The sequence below is a fragment of the Larimichthys crocea genome, chromosome XII, assembly GCF_000972845.2.
Source record: "Larimichthys crocea isolate SSNF chromosome XII, L_crocea_2.0, whole genome shotgun sequence".
Classification (NCBI taxonomy): domain Eukaryota; kingdom Metazoa; phylum Chordata; class Actinopteri; family Sciaenidae; genus Larimichthys; species Larimichthys crocea.
This window is the reverse complement of record NC_040022.1, coordinates 18,899,878-18,919,443: the sequence shown is the minus strand read 5'-3', so window position 1 is coordinate 18,919,443 and position 19,566 is coordinate 18,899,878. Positions and strand designations below refer to the sequence as shown.

Here is a 19,566-nt window from a genome sequence, read left to right as displayed (position 1 = left end):
AAAAGGGATTATTCTATAACACAATATGATGTATCAAAATACGTTTTATTAAAATAGAATTAAAAAAAAAAAAGATAAAAATTTGTGTGTAAACTTTTTTGCATTTTAACATAGAATATAACTGTGAAACTTTACAGTTTGTCTTAATTACAGATATAAAAGTTGATAATAGTGTCTCAGAAAATAGCTTTCCATAAATGCAGCATGTGTTTGTAAAACATTAACAGCATTATTTTACAAAAAAATGTACACAGACGACATAATGTGTTGTGGACGAAACGTAGCTCTTCTGTCGGGTCGGGACGGGACTGTCGGTTGTTTCATGCCTTTTCTGTTAAATGTGATGCAAAACACTCATATTTAATTTGTGCATATTACAGCTTGTTCCATACCGATGAAAAGCATAGGAAAACTTGATTCTGATATTTTCATGGAAGTTTTGATCCACATTATTTGTCCTTACTTGTTTGGTCCTGAGTGAAGGTGATGTACGAGTACACCAGACTCCCAGCAATGCTGTGGGAAACAAACATGACACGGTCTGTTACCAGGCAGAGAACACCACAATTTAAACCGTGTGTGTCTTACCTGATGTTTAGACCTAAGAAGTTAGTCCAGCTGAATATGTAGTCTCCACCAAACACCATCCCGAGGTAGGTCACAAGGATATTCTGCAGTAATGACAGACTGAGTCACAACTGCATTCATGAATGTTATCATCCCACAGCAGGGCAGGACCGGCGTGATATGACTTACCTTAATACAGCCCACGATGGAGGTGGTGAGTGCTGAGTTGTGCTGCGTGCACAGCATGATGGAGTACATTAAAATGAAGCTGGACGACACAATGAAGAAGAATTAGACAAGAACAACGACGTGGGCTATCTATTAAGGAATGATGGCTCTAGAGTTTACCCCATGACACAGGACAGCACAAACTGGACAACAAACAGCTGATCAGACCATCCATTATACTCCAACGCCTGCACTCAAACAAACACAGATTCTCAGCCTTGTAGTTGTGGGACACAAAATTTTAAATACCGCTTTATGTTTAATAAGCTTACCATTTGCAAGTCACCGGAGTGGTAAGCATATGCCATAGTGGGGAAAATCATGATCAAAGCATTGTAGTAGAGGAGGCCATATTTGCCCAGCTCCTATGGAGACAGTACAAGCCTTTAAGAAATGATGCAGCACACAGTGAGGTGGATACGATTAGCAGCTCTGCTCACCTTAGAATCAAGTTTCTGCTTCACGTACGCCCCACTGGCTGCTGTCAGAACATTATTCAGCATTATAAATGCATATCCTTCAAGGTCAAAGGCTAAATCAGCGCTACGAAACACAAAACATGTCGGGGTGAGATATGCATGATCGCACTTGTTGTCAGGTGAGCTGGATAATGTCAACATACGGGTGTGTGGGCATCTCACCTAGCAGCAATAAAAGCACCAAAGATCATGGTAAACACTGTCATTTTAACCGACGTAGAGAAAGTCTTTCTGTGAGGAGAAGCAATGGGTTAATGCAGTTAATGAAATGATTCATCTGCAGGTACGAGGACATTCTTTTCATGACATGAAGCTTAACTTACTTCAGCAAGAGTCCCTCAAACACCATGGTGAGAAAAATACTGAACCTCCTCAAAACAGTAAACATGGGCAAACTAGGAAAGAGGAAAACATGGTATGTTACACTGTTTTATATTCAGGAAGATGTGTTTTATAATGACACGTCGATTAATAGAACTAACTTGAGTCGTTGTGTCCCAAACAGCCCTGATATTTGATTCCCTGCATACAGCAGAGGCAGTGGAAACATCTGGAAAGACACACAAACACATGAAACGTTAAGAACGGCGGGGTCTTCTCATTATCATGTATTTCAGTGCTAGTTCAAGGCCCTCACCTTACGTGGTATACTCAAATCCATATCTGGAAACGAGATCACACCCAGCATCTTCCCAGTCCTCAGAACGATGATCGTAGCCAGCATCTGCAGAGTTATTAAAGCGAGGAGACTCAGTGGATCAGGCTCAGTTTAGAAGAACAGAATGTATGTGACTCAACTTAAGACAAAACTTACTTGGCCGATACCGACACATATTGACGATGGAAATCTGTAAAACACGCAAAAGATGGTGGTGTATGAGGAAAAATAGTCTATAATGCAAATGCTGAACAGCATGAGCTATAGTTTAAGTTTGACTGATGTGATTGTCCATTACTTTCAGGAATGTCAGTTTATACTTGCTCCACTGCTCCACTACATGTCAGCGCCAACTCTTATACTCTACCACATATAAAGTAAAAGGTAAAGGTATTTTCTACCTACTATTATATAAATAATAGTTAGGAATAGCTCCACCTCAACATTACAAACCTGCTTACACATTATTGCACATTGTAGTTCAGTAAAAATAATAATCCAGTTGTATAATATTCAGTACTATATAACACTGACATGGATAATCTTGCTCATTAATACATATCTTGACTTTTGATTACTTAAAGCTGAGCTGTGTAACCTCACTGATAAACAGTCACTGTAGCCAGACAGTGCAAAAAACAAAAAAGAATAGAGAAAATAATGTGATGTTTGTTACAACACAGTAACTCATCAGATGTTTGCAAACATTAGATACTATGCTCATACCAGACCAGGTTAGACTGTAGCAGCACAGTTTCATATGATCTTGCTTTGAGCAATTTTTTCCAACATACTTTAACTTTGTGACATTGTAGCATTGACACTTTAGTAAAGAACGTGAATCATTTTTCCAGCACTGAACGCAAAATACTAATTTAACACTGAAAATTGCACATATTTTGGTTTCAATATAAAGTTGCATTATGTGTTGCTACACATGTAGTTTTTTTATATCCACTCAATCCAATCCACTTTATTTATATAGCACGATTTTAGCAAACACAGGGTTTCCAAAGTGCTGCACAATACGATAGAACACAATGAATAACAATATAGAAACACAACAAAACATCAGTTATTTTTTAAAAATTGTTTTCTATCTTTCTATTAGTTTTTTATATAAACACAGTCTGCACCAAACAGAGTGAAGAAGACAGCTGAGTGCATCTAAAGCTGCAGAGTTAGTCTCCATACCATGTCTGCAGCCCGCTGTCATTACCGACACACAGGCTGCTTGTACTTTGAACCTTTACCTGTAGCTGGTCAGGACGCTTTTGTTGACAACAACGATGAGAAACGAGCTGACTCCGTAAAGCCCCGCAGCCAGCAGCTTCAGGAACACCGTGGAGCTGGTACCGGGTGCGGCTGTGTCGGGTTTGGAGGATGCTCCTTCAGGTGACAAGTTTCTGTCTCTGGGCTCATGTCGACGTTTGTGAATCTCCGCCATCTCTTAAGTAATAACTAAGTCCAAACGGAAGCTTACAAGTCCCCCTGCGCATGCGTACAACAATCTGCAGCCTTGCAGACTACACGACACACCCCCTAAGAAAACGTCCTGGGTACTTGCATTGACTTTAAACTGGATCTGTTGAAAAAGTTGCCTTAACCTAACAAAGGTGTGTGATGTTTTAAGAAGTCTTGTAGTACTGAGCATGCGCAGACACATACTGTGTGATCAGGTGTTTTTGTCAGCAGAAAAGGAAAGAAGTTGAAACTAGATAGATACTTTGAAAATTAAGTAACATTTAGCACGTTTTATTTTTTTTTAGCTTCAAATTGCTTTAAGACCTTACTTAGCTACTAACTAAACCCTCCCCCTAGATAAAAACCAGTGTATACAGGTAATTAAATATTTTTATTACACATATTGTGCTGGAAATAGCAACCTCTCTTTGCTGGTTGAAATTTGGTTATTGCATTTTAAAGATCCAGTGTGTAACATTTAAGAGTATCTGATGACAGAAATGAAATAAGTATGTTTTCATTAGTGTGTAACCACCTGAAAATAAGAATTGTTACTGTTTAATTGTTTATAATGCTTTAAATAAGCCTTCTATATCTACAGAGGAAGCGGGTCCCCTTACATGGAGTCCGTCATGTTGAACCACTATGTAATTACAGCAGCCTAGAAGGGACAAACTTAAAAAAATGGCTCTACATAGGAGCTTGCATTTTTTTGATAAGTTTGATGGCCACTGTTGTTTCTCCTTGAATGAACCTGGAGGGAGAGAGGTGACGGGTATTCAGTCGGTTACAATCTGAAACTTCACCACTAGATGTCACTACATTCTACACACTGGACCTTTAATTTAGCTATTGGCTGATTTTGGAGGCAGCTCTTGTCACCAACCCCTCATCTATATAAAACGTCTCCTTACTGCACACTGTGGCCGTGGCCTGCTACGTAGCTGTGCAGACACATGCACTAGAGATGTAGCCTCTCTGAGTTGCTAGCTCAGCTAACATTACACACATTTAAAAGAAAGAACTTATAAAGGCTGCAGTTAACGTTCTCCCAGTGACTCTGACTCACTGCCTGTCCAGTGCTGACACAGTCACACACTATGCAGACATGAGGCAAACCCACTGTAGTGGTTGTCCTCTGCTGCATTTTTTAGATGAACTTGGAGAGGGGGAGCTAGCAGAAGCAGGTTTAGTCACACTTCAGGTAACCTGGAAAACTACACGTGTAACCACAGACCACGAAATACAACGTAATGTCTATATTAAGTGTACGCGACATAAAGAGCATTTCATTATGTTCTTTTGAGTTAATTTACGGTTTGCTATTAAATAGCTTCTTGGGATAGCCTCAGTTATTATGTTGCATATTATCAGGCTGACCCTAGCTAACGTCAGAGTGTTTGGTCTAAAATTTCACTACAGAACTGACAAAACAGAATTTTAAGCCAAAGAATTTAGTTACATTTAAGTTGTTACATTTACAGACAATGCACAATATACAAGAATGACTAACGGCGTCACTTTTGATACTGAAAGCTGCCACTGTGACGAGGTACAACTGGCTAAAACTACAGCAGCCCTGTAGTAGCATATATCCTACATTCATTACATTTACTATGTTCAGGTTTTGGTCAAACTGTTTAGAGGCTCAACTTTATGCTCGTTTTTAAGGCTGTAGTTTGTGTTGCTGTCGCGGACAATTTAACCAATGTATATAAATGAGTAAATATTAGAGACGTGTTAAAAAGGTGTCTCAAACTACAGCCTCAATGTTTAAACTTTTGTAAACAGTAGGATTTATAACAGGACTTCTGTATCAGACTACATTTGTTTTAGCTTGTTGTACCTAATAAACTTGTAAGTGTAAAGCAAACCCTTCTGGACCATTTATAGGCCTCCCAAGTTTATGTGGGATTAACTTGGCATTGTGTAGTACTGAAATCACCAAAGCCTCATTATGCTTCAAGCAATTAAGAGTCCACAGCACGTTTGTTTACACCTTTAAAATCACAGTATTGATTTTAAACAACCCGACAGCCACTGGCAGAATACATGTAACACCTCTAAAGCAATTTATTAGAACAGGGATGTTTGCAGAGAAAGTTTCACCGTCATGTGGCTCAAACAGTCCTACAAGAAAACTGCTCCAGCCGTCTGTATCAGTGCATCACCAGCAAGTCTTTGCAGAGCACAGCATGTAAAGCTTTAAAATTCACTCCGTGTTCACAACCCCCACCCCCCTCCCAAGAACCCTCCCCTCTCAAACCCACCCACCCCACCCCAATGTGAAATATACCCGCTTCAATAAAAGAAAATGCTCACTGGAAATGCTGACACAGGTGGCTAAAAGCACCATTAGCTTACATTACATTCTGTAGCTCGTGATTGTTCCACAATGACAGCCGAGATTTCTTTCAGACAAATTATGCATTGGTACTGCTGCACTGACAAAAATCAAAACAATAAAAAACAGCAAAGATGGTTTACAGAACAGGGGGAACAAAATCTTCAGTGGACTGGTGCTGATCAAAAAACCAAGTGCTTCGAGATCTGAAAGACATTACAGATACTGTAAGAGCAAGATATGTCCACGGTCTATCTATCATTCTCACCTAGATTTCAACAATCACTTCTCAAAAGACATGAGAACTTGCAGTCTACTGTTTGAGAATGGCAAGTTCATAGCAGAGGAATACTTAAATTCTAAGTAACTAGCTGTCAAACTCATACATTCAACCTCACACAATGTTGCACACACGCGCTCTCTCTCTCTTTCTCTCTCACACACACATACACACCCTTAACAAAAAAAATACAATATTTACTTAGTGGTCCTGAAGTTACAAGTAGTACAGTCTGTATGACCTACAAGGACCAGCCTAAAGATATACATTGGGCCCTGGTACACCCTGAAAAACACAGGTAGCACATCTGGATCAGGGGATACAAAGCATTACTAACTACTGGTCCACCAAAAAAAGGCAAGCTATCAAAAAAAAAGAAGAAGAAAAAAAAAGAGCAAAGAAAGAAAGAAAAAAGGAAAGAGGCATTTACTTTCACTGCACAACAAGCAGAAAAATACCAAGCTTTAGTTGGAAGTCACTTTGCCTGGTTACCCATCCTGAATTTGTGCCTTGCAAAGTGGATGGGTAGTCAAGATCAGAGTAATTACACTTTAAATGCATGTTAAGCCATACTTCAGATATCTAGTACAAGTTGTCTATGTAGTGTAGTGCTACCACATCAGTGTGTATTACTGGGAAGAAAAACTCCAGTAGAAAGTCTTTTCTAAGATGACCCCATAATACTGAGCTGAAGTCATGAGGGGGAGAAATAAAAAATAAAATAAAAAAGCAACAAAAAAAAAAAAAAAAAAAGCAAGCACAAAAGCTTCAGGGGAGGAGATAAACACACTTCAACCTAATCGCAGAAATGCATAAATTCAAGCAGCACAAAAAATATCAATGAAGTATGCATAATCTCTGAAAAAAAGGAAAAAAAAAAAAAGTATGAAAACATCCCTGCTTTCATGTTCCTAAATACAAAACTTCAGTGTAACAAGAGGTCCTTTTTCCACCTTTTTTTTTTTTTTTTTTTTTTTTGTCTTTTGTTCTCCTTTAAAACAGGTAAAATTTTAGTCCTCTGGTGGTGTGAGTGGTATGGGATGACAGTCTTTTTTGTCATTAAAATCTTTTTTTTTTTTTTCTCTGTTTTCTTATATACTTGAAGATGTGGTAAGCATGCAAGCCTCGTAGAGGAGGGGCCCCGGAAGGGCTGATGGGTGGGCTGGTGGTGGAAAAGGAGCCTTTAGGCCAGAGCTGGGAAGGCCTCAGGATCATCCACGTTGGGGACTGACACTCCGCTAGCCTGCGGGAACAAACGCACAAACACCAGGACAATGTTAAAAGTGCTGAAGTGTGTGAAGTGTCGAGGTGTCACTCGCAGTGGTGAACACACAGATAATTCATAGTTAATCTACAGAGCATTTTGGTCGAACAAAACAAGCATTCAAGTGAAATTTTTAGGAATTATTACTTTTTCTAAAGTCTAAACTCACAAAACTAAGCACTATTGCAACACCATACCACCGTACCATTGTTATGAGGTCAGTCTGTGACCTCACAGCAGTCAAAGAGCATGTGGTCACTGGTCTGTTATTTCAGGGCCTCAGTGTTCCACAGCAGGTTTTCCATGTCAGTGATTTTACAGCCTGTTCAGAGTCAGCGAGCTAAATCTTTTGTGAGGGACGCTAAATCTTTGTTGTTGGCAGTAACAACAGCTTTTATTGTTACCTTTTCGGACCGTCCTCCCCCACGTGCCGGCCTGCTGCCTCCCCCGCCGCGGCCTCCCCTGCCTCCGCGAGCTCCCCCACGTCCGCGGCCTGGGCGGCCCAGGTCTCCGAAGTTGATCTCCAGTTGGGATGTGATGTCATTGGCTGGTTTGCGGAAGTGGTGGTCACTGGACTCGTCAGGGTTGGCCTGCTGATAACAGATGGTGAAAGCGTGTTAGACACTGACTGTGCTCTGTACTGAGAGGTCTGAAGGTGTATCAGACCACTCGTTATTTTCTAAAACAGGTGGGTTTATACAGATGATTAACAGCGAATGTTTTCATGGACTGTGTGGGCGAAGGAGTGTGAGAGCTGCAGATACCTTGTGGAACAGAGTGTGTGTCTCTGGTTCTGTCTCTGGAGCGTCAATCAAAGCACCGACAGGCCTCTGAAAGTTAAAGACAGATGAAGGTTTTTTTTATTAATACAATGTCAGATCAGCTGTAGAGAAACAGTGAAGTGCCTCCTGCACAGCCGTCACCATAATAGATCTAAGAATGTTTTACTTCAACGCATCACGAAACAACAAAAAGCAAAGCAGGGTGCTCTGACGTTCAGCTATTTTGATAACTGATTGATCGTTTTAGTCTAACATTTGCTAATTCCAGCTTCTCAAAGAGTTTTTGTCAGACAAACCAAGCAACACGTCACCATGGGCCCCTAGGGAGTTGCGATTGTGACATCTTTTAGACTACTGACACTGAAACATAAGCTTGTACAGGGCTGGTGTAGACAGTTGGGAAAGTAAAAAGCAATCTTCGGAGGGAAAATGTTTCCGTCCTCCGTGATATCATAAATCAGCACACTCACATCTTCACTCTTGGACTTGTGCAGCACGTATCCTTTCTTCCACTGGCTGTCGGCTCCTTCGTTGGGTTTACGGATGTTGAACTCCACCTTGGTGCGCTCCTTGTCCTGCATGGCCTTCCACTCGTCCAGGGTCATCTCTTTGGGGCCTTCGTTTTTAACTTCTTCCACCTCATTCTCCCTGGAAGGCCGGCACACAACAATGTGAGTTCCTAAAGCTCAAAACAGCCAATCCTCTTAGCGCCATACGTGGCTCTAATCCTGAGGCTAAAAGGTCAGTGACAATGTTTATCCCATTTGCGGTGAAGCTTTGTGACGAGAACGCGCATGCGGTGATACTATTTGTGACAGTGTGATGGCGTGGAAATCTTGGCGCCTCAAATTCCTTTACCGAACATCTAAACATCACCTGAAACCTGAACATCTGACAGAAAATGGATACTCACTTGTTCTCGGAGCCGGCGGGTGCACTTTCCTCTCCCTCTGGGGCCGTCTCAGGAGCAGCAGTCTGTTCAGCCTCACTGGGAACAAAGACACACAGCCGGCTGGTCAATACTGACATATTGCCTTCAGCTGAAACATTATCTCTTAGTGGCACCTTTCCAAGCTAGCGCATAGCTATCCTGTGTGCTGCATTTACTTTATCTAATGTTATCACACACTTAGTCGAGTAATAAAAAGATAGAACTGATTTGTAAACACATACACAGTCACAGCTGCATTCATTCTCTGGGGGCATGTAACCCCAAATGTACTGTAAGCACCCTGCGCTATTCTGAAAAAATGTCCCATTAAAACTGGTGCGCTTGTTTATTTGAATACAAAAATAGAGCGTCTTTATGTAGACCACACGCAGTGGGTAACACATTTCAGATGTGCAACATTATCCTGGTGACAATAACACTCAGAAACAGGCCGTGTGTCTGTTCTCCAAAAAAAAAAAACTCACCTCACTTCATCCTTCACATTGCCCCAGTTGTTTGAGCCACTGCCACTGCGCTTCTCCTCACTTTTCTGATTGCTGGAGTAAAAAACACACACAAAAAGATGTTTATGGTCTAAAAATACTGACAGTAATTCTGAAGCCAACAAGTTAAAAGTAGTTTAATGTACATAACTTGCTAATCCTAATCTGAGCTGTTAATAAAAACACTTTCCTGTTCTATGTAAACTAACTACCAACAGATAAACAAACACAAATGTTGTCAACACTGCCAGATGGTTTTCTGGGACACAACATTTGGCAGTTAGAAGACCTCAAGAAGGTCTCTTGATGACAAGGATTTAACAATGTGATGCTTCGGTAAGCAGTACTTTCTATTTATGGACACGCAGGTCTGCTGAGGTCCAGGACTGACTCACGATTTGTCACTGCCGCTGTGTCTGTCAAAGTCTCGTTTCCCGCGGGAGTCAAAGCCGTCTCCTCGGCCCATGCCCCCCCGTCCTCTTCCACCACGTCCACCCCGGCCGCCACCACGCCCTCTCGGGGGCCTGTCTCCAGAAGGCCTGATGGGACACAAACACAAGCATGCTAAAAAAAACTTTTGGTTTGTGATTTTTTTTAAGCGGCTCTTGTGTACAAAAGTGGTAGTGTTTCCTAGACTGCATTTCCCATGACCACCGCCACCTCATGTTGCTGTCGTAAAGTCCTGATCTGGCTAGCCTCTGCATTTGTTTTGGAAGCGTGTGCAAGAAATTGGAATTTTTCTTCTTTTTTAAATACAGACATTTGCAGGATGAAAAGCAACATGGTGAAGTAATGGATCTATTTGTGGCTATGTAATATGAATAACTGTCAATCAGGCTACATCAAGTATGTAATGTATGCAGCTGCTACGCTGCACATCCACTACAATCAATGAAAGTGGCTACACCAGGAAGAGATCTGCATAGATATGCCTTCTTTTCATACTTCTGTGTTTACACAAGGTGTGTGTGTTAATATTTACATGCAAGCCTAAAAAGAACAGATTTTGAAACGTGCATTTATTATGAAAAGAGCAAGAGCAAGATAGAGCTCGGTAGCAAAGCTCACGTAAAATGTTACAATATAAACCAGTTATACTACAGCAACAGTCTATTATGAATCTAGACATTCACAGTGTCGTCTTTTCAGGAATAGCTGGTGAAATTCTGACCAAACAAGCTCAGTTTTCGGTCAAGTCTTTTATTTTTCTCTTTGCTGATTCTGCCTCAGTTAAAAAAAAAAAAAAAAAGTCTCAAGTAAAATCTTAAACTAAACTCTGAAAATCTGCTGAGCCTTGCCTTGAAAAAAGTAAACACAGGCCTTGCCAGGCTCTGTGCTGTGAACTGTTTCTTTGGGATCAGATGCAGGGACAGGCATTTACAATGCATGCACCTTCTCGCTCCCACTCGTTTCTTATGTAGGTCATGCAGAGGAAATTGTTTTATAACCAAATACTCAACTCTATCTCTTAAAAATGTCTTGTAGCTGTTTTAATGTCAAGTGGCCCCAGCTTCAAAAACCACAAATTTAGAGATGTGTGTGTGTGCTGCGACGTTGTGGTGAAGACAGACGAGATCATATCAAACTCACACCCTCCCTGCAACGATCCTGTGATCTCACCAGGCCGCCTTGAGCTAATCGGCTTGTTTAAATATGTTCTTCGTCGTTCATCGCAGCTCACTCACTTGTCCGTGGAGAACTCTCCACCTCCCTCGGGCTTGTCCTCGGCGGGCTTCTCGAAGCGGCGCTCGCGGGGAGGTCTCCGGTCCGGCCTCTTGTCTCCGGGTCGCCCTTCGCCTTGACGCTCGCCCTGATGCTGGGAACCAGGCTGGCCTTGTTGGTCTGGTCTTCTGCCCACCCGCCTGATACCTGAGGGGTAAACAAAAAGGAGTTTAAAAACCTGCAGCTTTATTAGTGGCATCGGTTGATTTCTGTAGCTCTGTGCCTCCGTCAGTCAGCACTTGCAGCATGTATATGCAGGAACATGCAAACTACTCCTGATCCATCACAGTCAGCCAACAGAGGGCCTCTAGTTTAATTTACTCGGTGCTGTTTGTTTGTAATCTACATTTTAGTCGACTACATTTGCAAAAAAAAACGACATTTCAAACAGGAGCCGTGTGTCTTGTGTCCCCCAGCACGCAGGTGAATATGCTGCGCACTGCACGGGCTGCAGCCGCTAACGAAGCTGCTGCGTAGAAAGTGCACGGAGCATCCTCCAGCAGCACAGCTACACCTTCCTGTCGGATGCTGCTGCTGCTGCTGCTGCTGCTGGTGGTGGTGGTGGTGGTGGCGGCGGAAAGCAGCACCCTGCAGGTGGATGAACCTGAGCTTTCGTAGCGTCTCTTGTTGTCTTGTCTGGGGGTTGACCTCACGCTGTGTTTCGCTCTGACCAGCAGCAGCAGCTAACGCAGCTAACAGGAGCTGCACATGACAGCTGATGCGAAATAAAATAAAAAAAGACGAAAATAAACATGCACCAGCACACACAGGCGAGAGAGCAAGGTGTGGATATTACCTTCTTTCTTCAGGGGGACCGGAGCCTGGGACTCCTCCTTCTTGTCCAGCAGCGGGTTCTTTCTGTCCTTCTGTGACTCCTTCTTCGGCTGCTTGGCGGCTTGAGCCGCGGTCTTGGTGGACCCAGCGGCGGCCCCCTCCTTCTTCTTGTTTTCAGCAGCTTTCAGGATCTCGAAAGGGTCGGACTCGTCGTCCAATAACTGGTCGAACCGGTTGGTTACGACGCAGCCGAAACCTTCTTGCAGGTGTCCGGGCATGATGGCGCCCCTTCAGCGGGATTCACCTCCGATTCTACGAGGCTTGATGCGAACAATTCGCTTGGATGCTGCCACAAGATGGCTGGGAGAGCTGCCCCTTCTCTTCCGGTGCGAGCACCATCCGGGACATCGTGCCGAGCGCACCAATCTGAACACACGGCGGCTGCGATGTTTTTATTTACATTATGTAACGACGTGCTTCACGTTCTCCGCGAATAATCCGGGTCTGACAGGACCTGGCAGTAGTGTTTACACTATGCTGGAGAGAAAACCGAGTGAGAAGTACAGAATACAAACACAACAGTGAGAAAATTTGCATAAATAACAATTACATTACATTACATTGCATTACATTACATTACATTGCATTTAGCAGACGCTTTTATCCAAAGCGACTTACAGTGTGTGCAGTGTTGTGTGTGCAAGAACAAAATACTACATATTGCAGTTGTTGCATGAGGATTTTTTTTTTTGTCAAATCAGCCATCATTTAAGTTTATAGTTTTAATCACAGAAATTCAGCATTCTTTATCGTTATTGATGTGTACCCATATTTAGACACTTTACTTCACAGTGTGTGAAAAAGTCACTGTCAAATGTATTGCAGAATGAAGAGTCCACTTTTGGTACTTTGCGTATGTGCATGTTTCGTGTGCGTGTCTCTCTGCTTTTACAGCTCCATTTATGTTTTCATCTGAATATTTAAAAAAAAATCATAGGCTTTAATTTATTTCTGAGGAGCAAATTTTCAGTTAACATTTTCAACACCTCGACTCTTAGGATCTCGATTTGTCAAAAGGGCAAAATGGTAAATTCTGCTTTAAAAAGTCATCAGTATTTTATTTTAATAAATACATTTTATTTATGTGTCAGTTACTGCAGTTAAAACCCAGCAGCACCTTGTATTTGCAGCTGTGACTGTACACACAGACATAATCAAGATTAAGTGGGATTTGTGGGTTTATAAAAGAAAAGCAGCAAATGGTGTGTTCAGGGACATGCTAAGTAACAGCTGGTGATAACCTATCTGCCCTCTGTAAAAGTCAGCTCCACTACAACACACTGTCACACTGATGGGAGATACATTCAGGCTCCTGAGGAGGAGTCACTGAAGTAAAAAATAAAAAGTCTATTCAGACCCTGCTTAAAGGTCCAGTGTGTAAGATTTAGGAAGCTCTATATTTTCATATAATATCCATAACTATGTTTTTATTAGTGTATAATCATCTGAAAATAAAAATAAAAAAACATCATGATGCTTTTGTTACTATATATGCAGGTCCTCTCTCACTCTCCCATGCTCTGCCATGTAGTCCAGAATGGACAAACTAAACACTGGCTCTAGACAAGACCTTTTGTGTTTTTCACAAAATGGAAACTTCTGAGTCTGTGAATCTGAATTTGAAGCTGAAGCTGATGTGCCAAAAAAAATAAAAATACAATTCCTCGAACTGGCTACAGAATGAGTCAGTCTCCATGTGTCCCCATGTTAAAAGCCCACCTCAGGTCCACGTCTTTGTCCATTTTTAGATTAGCTGGGAGGCAGTTACCATTTTGCCCTTCTGACAAATCGAGATCTAAGAGTCAAGGTGTTGAAAATGTTAACTGAAAATTTGCTCCTCAGAAATAAATTAAAGCCTATGATTTTTTTTTAAATATTCAGATGAAAACATTAATGGAGCTGTAAAAGCAGAGAGACACGCACACGAAACATGCACATACGCAAAGTACCAAAAGTGGACTCTTCATTCTGCAATACATTTGACAGTGACTTTTTCACACACTGTGAAGTAAAGTGTCTAAATATGGGTACACGTTAATAACGATGAATGCTGAATTTCTGTAATAAAAACTATAAACTTAAATGATGGCTGATTTGACAAAAAAAAATCCTCATGCAACAACTGCAATATGTAGTATTTTGTTCTTGCATACACCGTCAACACTTTAATAACAATGTTTGTATTAAATTTCATGAACATGAATGACGGCTCAAATGACTTAAAAACAAGTGAAAAAATGTATATATGTATAATGTAATATGTTCATTAAACATACTGCAAGTTGAGAAATATGTTTGACAGGAAGTTCTTTTAAATATTTCTTTTAAATATTTACATTATAAACTGGTTCCTCACTTAATCAACAAGGACATTTTGAAGACATCCCAAGGTGACACCTCACTTTGCATTAAATTTGCATATTTCCACTGAGTTTTTTTCACTCGAGAACACTGAAATAATACTCCTTAGCATGCTCCTTTGTTCCCTTTAAATCTCTCCACCCTGTGCATAACAGATGACCTACATACACAAGGCCATGGCAGTTGTATTTTGTGACTCAGGAATAACTTGTGTTTACACTGACCTAGCACGGGTAAAGAAAACTATTCAAAGTCTTACTGCAAGTGCTGTCAAGGTTGTTGATGTTCAACTACAAAGAAATAAAAATATTAAAAAAAGAGTTGACACTTTTTACAGTATTGTTGGCTTTTTATAGATTCTTTAACACAGCTAGTCAAAGTGAAGCTACTTTTAACCACTTATATATGCAGTTCTGTGTCATGTCAAATAAACATCGAACACAAATACAGATGCATTTACCTCAAAAGGATATTTTAGTTTGAGTAAATGAGTTTTGGGTACTTTCCACCACTGCTGTCCATGGTGCAATATATGGTTAAATAATCAATTTTCCCTGGAGGCACAGTTTATGACGTCGTACACAAAGGTTTCAACAAGACGCCTTCAGAGTAGACAGAGTACTGTTGGCCAGTGTAACTGAACCACAGCTTGTGTCTCTCAGTGCGTCAGTTTGTGTTTGTGCCTGATGTGTAATTTCCCTTTTCTTGATTTCTACAATAAAACAAAAACAGATGTTTGATTTTTTCTTATTTGGAGACATTCTTAAACCGAGCAGGAAAAAAAGGGAAATAACTTGCAAATCAGTGTGGCGGCTGTGCATGTCTGCAAAGAACAGCTTAAAGCAAAACAAAACTGCTGATGTTTCCTTGAAGGAGTTACATTTTACATTTCAGGATGAGGATATCAGTAAAAGACGAGGACGAGCTGTATTACATTATGTTGTTTCAAAGGTCGCTCTTCAGAATAAACTGAAACCCGTTTGGTCAATTACAGACCTCAAGAGTTGTTTCGTTTATTTAAACAAGCCATTACAGTGGGCTAAGTGTGCATCATAATGTATGATTTATAGTCAAAGAAGCCACCGATGACAGCTGATGGTGCTGTGGGTGGTTGGTCTATAGCCTCAGGAAAGTTTGTAAGGTAAGAAGCCTGTTGTAGAAGCAACATGATACAGCTATCAAATGAAGACACACGAAAGCAGCAACAGATGAGACTCCTGCTGGTTACTGATCTCACATGACTCCAACAGTACGGTTTAAAGAAAAAAAAGGTAAGAAGAAAAATAAGGCAGTAAGTAGTGATTGACATGGTCCCGTCTCCAAGAGGAAAAACTCGAAAGACTCACTCCTACTCTCTCTGTCCATTAGCTTCCTTGTCAGCATTTCTCTCACTCAGTATCTTTCTGACTACTTTCTCAAGTTCAAGAAGTTTTGAATAGAGGTCTTCAGACATTCCTTCATCGATGTCCATCTGCAATGTGAACAAAAACACACAGAATTTAAAAAATTGTTATTTAAACTTTTGCTCTTCCTGCTTGGTATTTGATAAAATGCATCACAACTGATCTCAGTTTCGTTTATAGATATTTTAATTTCTAGCAGTATAATGTCTGTGGAAACAATGGTCTTTGATTACTCACCGGATGAGGTTGAGTGTAGTTTGTTCCAAGTCCTGATGTTAAGCTGTGATACTTGGCTCTTGGATCCAGAGACTCTGGCTTTTGAAGGAACAGCCAATGCTGTGAAAAGCCAGAGCAGGACTTCATGATTACAGTACATTCAATGCAGAGATGTGAAGGACGGCTGCAGAAGAGGTCGACAACATACCAGTGCTTCCGCTCCGTTGTATGGTGTAAGTGTGAATGTGTTTGTGAAGATCCTAATCTGTTCAGCACAAAACAGAAAATATGTCACGATAACGTGAGACAGTTCATGCACAACGCCGATTATGTTTAACACAGCCAGAGCAGTTAAAAACGATCATCACTCACCAGCCACATGATGGGCATGATGATAGTCCAGAAGAAGGAGGGGAGGATACCATAGGTCAGATTAGTCATCACCAGTCCTGGACATATTACAGAAGAGAACAACCCCTGTCACAAAGACAAGAAAACATGTAATAAATAAATAAATATATTTATTATTTCATTCAAGTGTTTCATTTGTTTGGATGGTTAATGTCCTTCAACAAAACATGGAGGGGCGATCAGATGTTCTTTTGTGTTCTGATTGATTAAAACCCTCACAGAAAACAACCCTTCAAATAATGGTGCAATAGATACATTTCCATGTTGTTTCCTTGTGCTATTTTGCTAAGTACAGGAATTTTGGAAGACGAGGGAATGCGTGACACACAAACCTGGCTGTTCTTGTGTCTGTTGAGTGCCAGGCTGAGCATGTCTGACGCATACTTGGAGGAGCTGTAGGGCTCTGTCCCATTTCTGTGCTGGATGTCCTCCATGCTGAAGGCAGAGCGGCGAGCGTTACTTGAGGAGGTCCAAACTATCCTGGATGCGTGATCAGCCTCGCACAGCAGAGGCTCCAGCTCCCTAATCTAGACCACGGAAACAAGGACATCAGGTCCATGGGACAAGTTTACAGACAGACAAGAAGTTGCCTTTTTAAATAAACCTTCTAAGACAATGTAGATCATAACTGTATATACTGTGATTTTATAATAAATAATTATTCCCTGGTTAAATTTATGCAATAATCTATTGTTAACGAGAACATTTATTATTATTATTATGTTGTAACACTTGCTGCTTCAAACAAACAAAGGAAATGACTAATGTAAATTTTAGTTTCATAGTTTTAAGATTTGGGGATAGAAATGTGTCAACCTTTTTTGGTTGATACAGTTTATACTAAGGTAGCTCTCCCTTTAATAGCTGTGGTTGTATAAGGCTTTATGACAGTATTGGATTTACATAACTTTTGTGTCAATATCATCAGTCAGGTATTCATTTTGGCACCTTGATATGTCAAATTAAGAGATAAGTCATTATTTCTGTGTGTACCAGGAGAAAATGGCCAAACAGATTGGTGGCAAAAACTTCCTGCAGACCGTCCGAGTTGAGAAGGTCCTGTTGAGTTAAGAGACCCTCTGCTGTTGCAAACATGTTGATGACATTCCTGCAGTGAGAGGAGACACAACAGTGTGACGTTGCACTGGTATACAGACGTCGCACAAGTATCGCAAAGCAAGTCAAAAAATGATTTTACCTGGAGAACAGACCCTTGAAAAACGCTTTGACATTCAGCTGTGGATTTGGCATAATACCTGCATTGAGATACAGAAAGTCAATTCTGTTGTACCTGGAGAAACACAAACATGCATCAAAGATTAATCTCAGTTCCAAATTCATAGTTAAGAGAACAAGTAGCTGTAAAGCAGTGTCTCAACAGCAGTGTTATGACGTCACTGCACTGCTGTATCAGTACCTGGCCTTGACCTCCTGAGCAGCAGCGAGCACAGATTGCGCAGAGCCCACATCGAGGTGCAGTAAGTCTACATGGGCGTCTGGATGAGAGGTCAGGAGAGCAGAGCGGGCGGCCTCGGCCCGCTGCATGTTCCTGCAGGCCAGACACAGCCGAAGCTGACTGTCCTCAGTCAGCAGCCTTACACACAGGGCCAAGCCAATGCCGCTGCAGAAAGTGACAGATTGCAAAAAAAAAACAAAAAAAAAAACACAAGCGTGTAAACAAACTTTCCCAAGGAACTGTGTGAGCGCACAGATTTACTGAGTAAGTCAGCTGGTAAACACAGAAAAATATCCTCGGGGAACAATTGGAGAAGAAATGATGAAGGCAGATCGGAAATACTTTGCATGTTGCATGTTCAAATTTTAACAGTGTGAATGGATAATAAAAAGCTTTTTTTTTTTAAGTCTGTGTAAGTTGCATGATTTTGATTGCTGTGGACCCAATGATCCCATTGTCATTTAAAGGGCCGAAATAAAACAACAACTGAAAAACTGTTATTTCAACACAAGAACTGTATTTAATTTAAACTACAAAGCACTGACATGAAGGGATACTTAAACCAGTTAGCCTAGCTTAGCATAAAGAATGGAAGTAGGTGGAAACAGCTAGCCTGGCTCTCTCAAACATACAAAAAAAAAAGGCATAAGGACACCTTGGAAACTTTTTCATGCGCACACAAACAGAAACATTACAATGTCAATTTGAGGTCTTAGGAGGAGTTAAATACTCTAACTAGATCCTTTTAAAATATGTATTTATAATGACTGTGAGCAAGATGTTGTACTCAGCAAGACATTTTACAGTAAACATAAACTATACAGCTCCCTCTGGTGGACTAACATGCAATAACACGTAAGTGACATGTCACGAAATCAAATAAATCATATATAAATTGGATAAAAACACTAAGAGCAACAAAATAACATGAGTTGAGCAGACGGATATATGTTAATATTAGCTTGTGGCTAATTGTTTTTATTAGCCAAAAGCTAGTATAGCAGTCAAACTTTAGACTACAATATTTTTTCTATTTATTTATTTTATTTATATTATGTAAGGTTGCTTTCGTTACTTATGATTATTAAATGTCTGACGCACATATAAAAACCTTAACATGTTAACAGACTTATACAGACTGAACCTTCAGTGTTTGTGTCGTCAAGTCAGCACACACTGTCTCACATGTTCATCGTTAGCATGCACTTTAAATGGACCCACCTGTTCGCGCCCGTCACTATGACAACTTTCTCCATGTCTGTCCGGATCTATCAGCGGCTGTAGATGAAACTAGGACCGGGACACAGTGTCAAAAACCCGGGCATGAGTTCATTTTAACCGTGATACATTCACGGTGGACAGCCCATCGTCCGATCCCGCTGAAACACAGCAGCCTATATGGAGGAGCAGAGACGTGGTGTGATTGGATGTCAGCAAACAGCTGGCCAATCAGCTTCCACTACGGAGAGCGAAGAGGCCCAAAACGTTTCAAAACGACCGGCTGAGAATGTTTGTACTGTATGTGTGAATAAAACCATAGACATATATACATGTATATATGTCTATGAATAAAACCATAGACATATATACATGTATATATGTCTATGGTTTGTACTGTATGTGTGAATAAAACCATAGACATATATACATGTATATATGTCTA

The 19,566-nt window shown here is 40.8% G+C and overlaps 3 protein-coding genes across 5 annotated transcripts; all 3 read right to left on the bottom strand.

The window, feature by feature from the left end:
- Positions 1-60: 60 nt before the first annotated feature.
- Positions 61-3,654, bottom strand: LOC104933504 (UDP-glucuronic acid/UDP-N-acetylgalactosamine transporter). The gene is made up of 13 exons (XM_019279344.2): positions 3,186-3,654; positions 2,089-2,122; positions 1,912-1,998; positions 1,757-1,824; positions 1,598-1,669; positions 1,437-1,505; positions 1,236-1,338; positions 1,068-1,160; positions 916-983; positions 757-835; positions 589-671; positions 464-516; positions 61-331 (listed from the first exon to the last, which is right to left on the bottom strand). Exons 1-13 carry the CDS (start codon positions 3,377-3,379, stop codon positions 321-323), a joined length of 1,014 nt encoding a protein of 337 aa, XP_019134889.1. The 5' UTR covers positions 3,380-3,654; the 3' UTR covers positions 61-320.
- A 1,791-nt stretch (positions 3,655-5,445) lies between these two features.
- On the bottom strand, positions 5,446-12,464 carry serbp1b (SERPINE1 mRNA binding protein 1b). 2 transcript variants are annotated; one of them, XM_019279485.2, is made up of 9 exons: positions 12,019-12,464; positions 11,186-11,369; positions 9,896-10,039; positions 9,483-9,554; positions 8,980-9,054; positions 8,537-8,714; positions 8,049-8,114; positions 7,689-7,874; positions 5,446-7,263 (listed from the first exon to the last, which is right to left on the bottom strand). In XM_019279485.2, the coding sequence occupies exons 1-9, from the start codon at positions 12,272-12,274 to the stop codon at positions 7,204-7,206; spliced, it is 1,221 nt and encodes a 406-aa protein (XP_019135030.1). In that variant the 5' UTR covers positions 12,275-12,464; the 3' UTR covers positions 5,446-7,203. The 2 variants fall into 2 exon arrangements, with proteins under 2 accessions (XP_019135030.1, XP_010747281.2); XM_010748979.3 differs by having other exon boundaries at positions 7,689-7,877; positions 12,019-12,454.
- A 3,086-nt stretch (positions 12,465-15,550) lies between these two features.
- LOC104933511 (3-keto-steroid reductase) lies at positions 15,551-19,358 on the bottom strand. 2 transcript variants are annotated; one of them, XM_019279238.2, is made up of 9 exons: positions 19,125-19,355; positions 17,865-18,068; positions 17,646-17,738; positions 17,441-17,555; positions 16,780-16,974; positions 16,409-16,513; positions 16,245-16,301; positions 16,058-16,156; positions 15,551-15,888 (listed from the first exon to the last, which is right to left on the bottom strand). In XM_019279238.2, the coding sequence occupies exons 1-9, from the start codon at positions 19,157-19,159 to the stop codon at positions 15,766-15,768; spliced, it is 1,026 nt and encodes a 341-aa protein (XP_019134783.1). In that variant the 5' UTR covers positions 19,160-19,355; the 3' UTR covers positions 15,551-15,765. The 2 variants fall into 2 exon arrangements, 1 of the variants encoding a protein (XP_019134783.1); XR_003463417.1 differs by lacking the exons at positions 15,551-15,888; positions 16,058-16,156 and having other exon boundaries at positions 16,263-16,301; positions 16,409-16,485; positions 19,125-19,358.
- Positions 19,359-19,566: the final 208 nt, after the last annotated feature.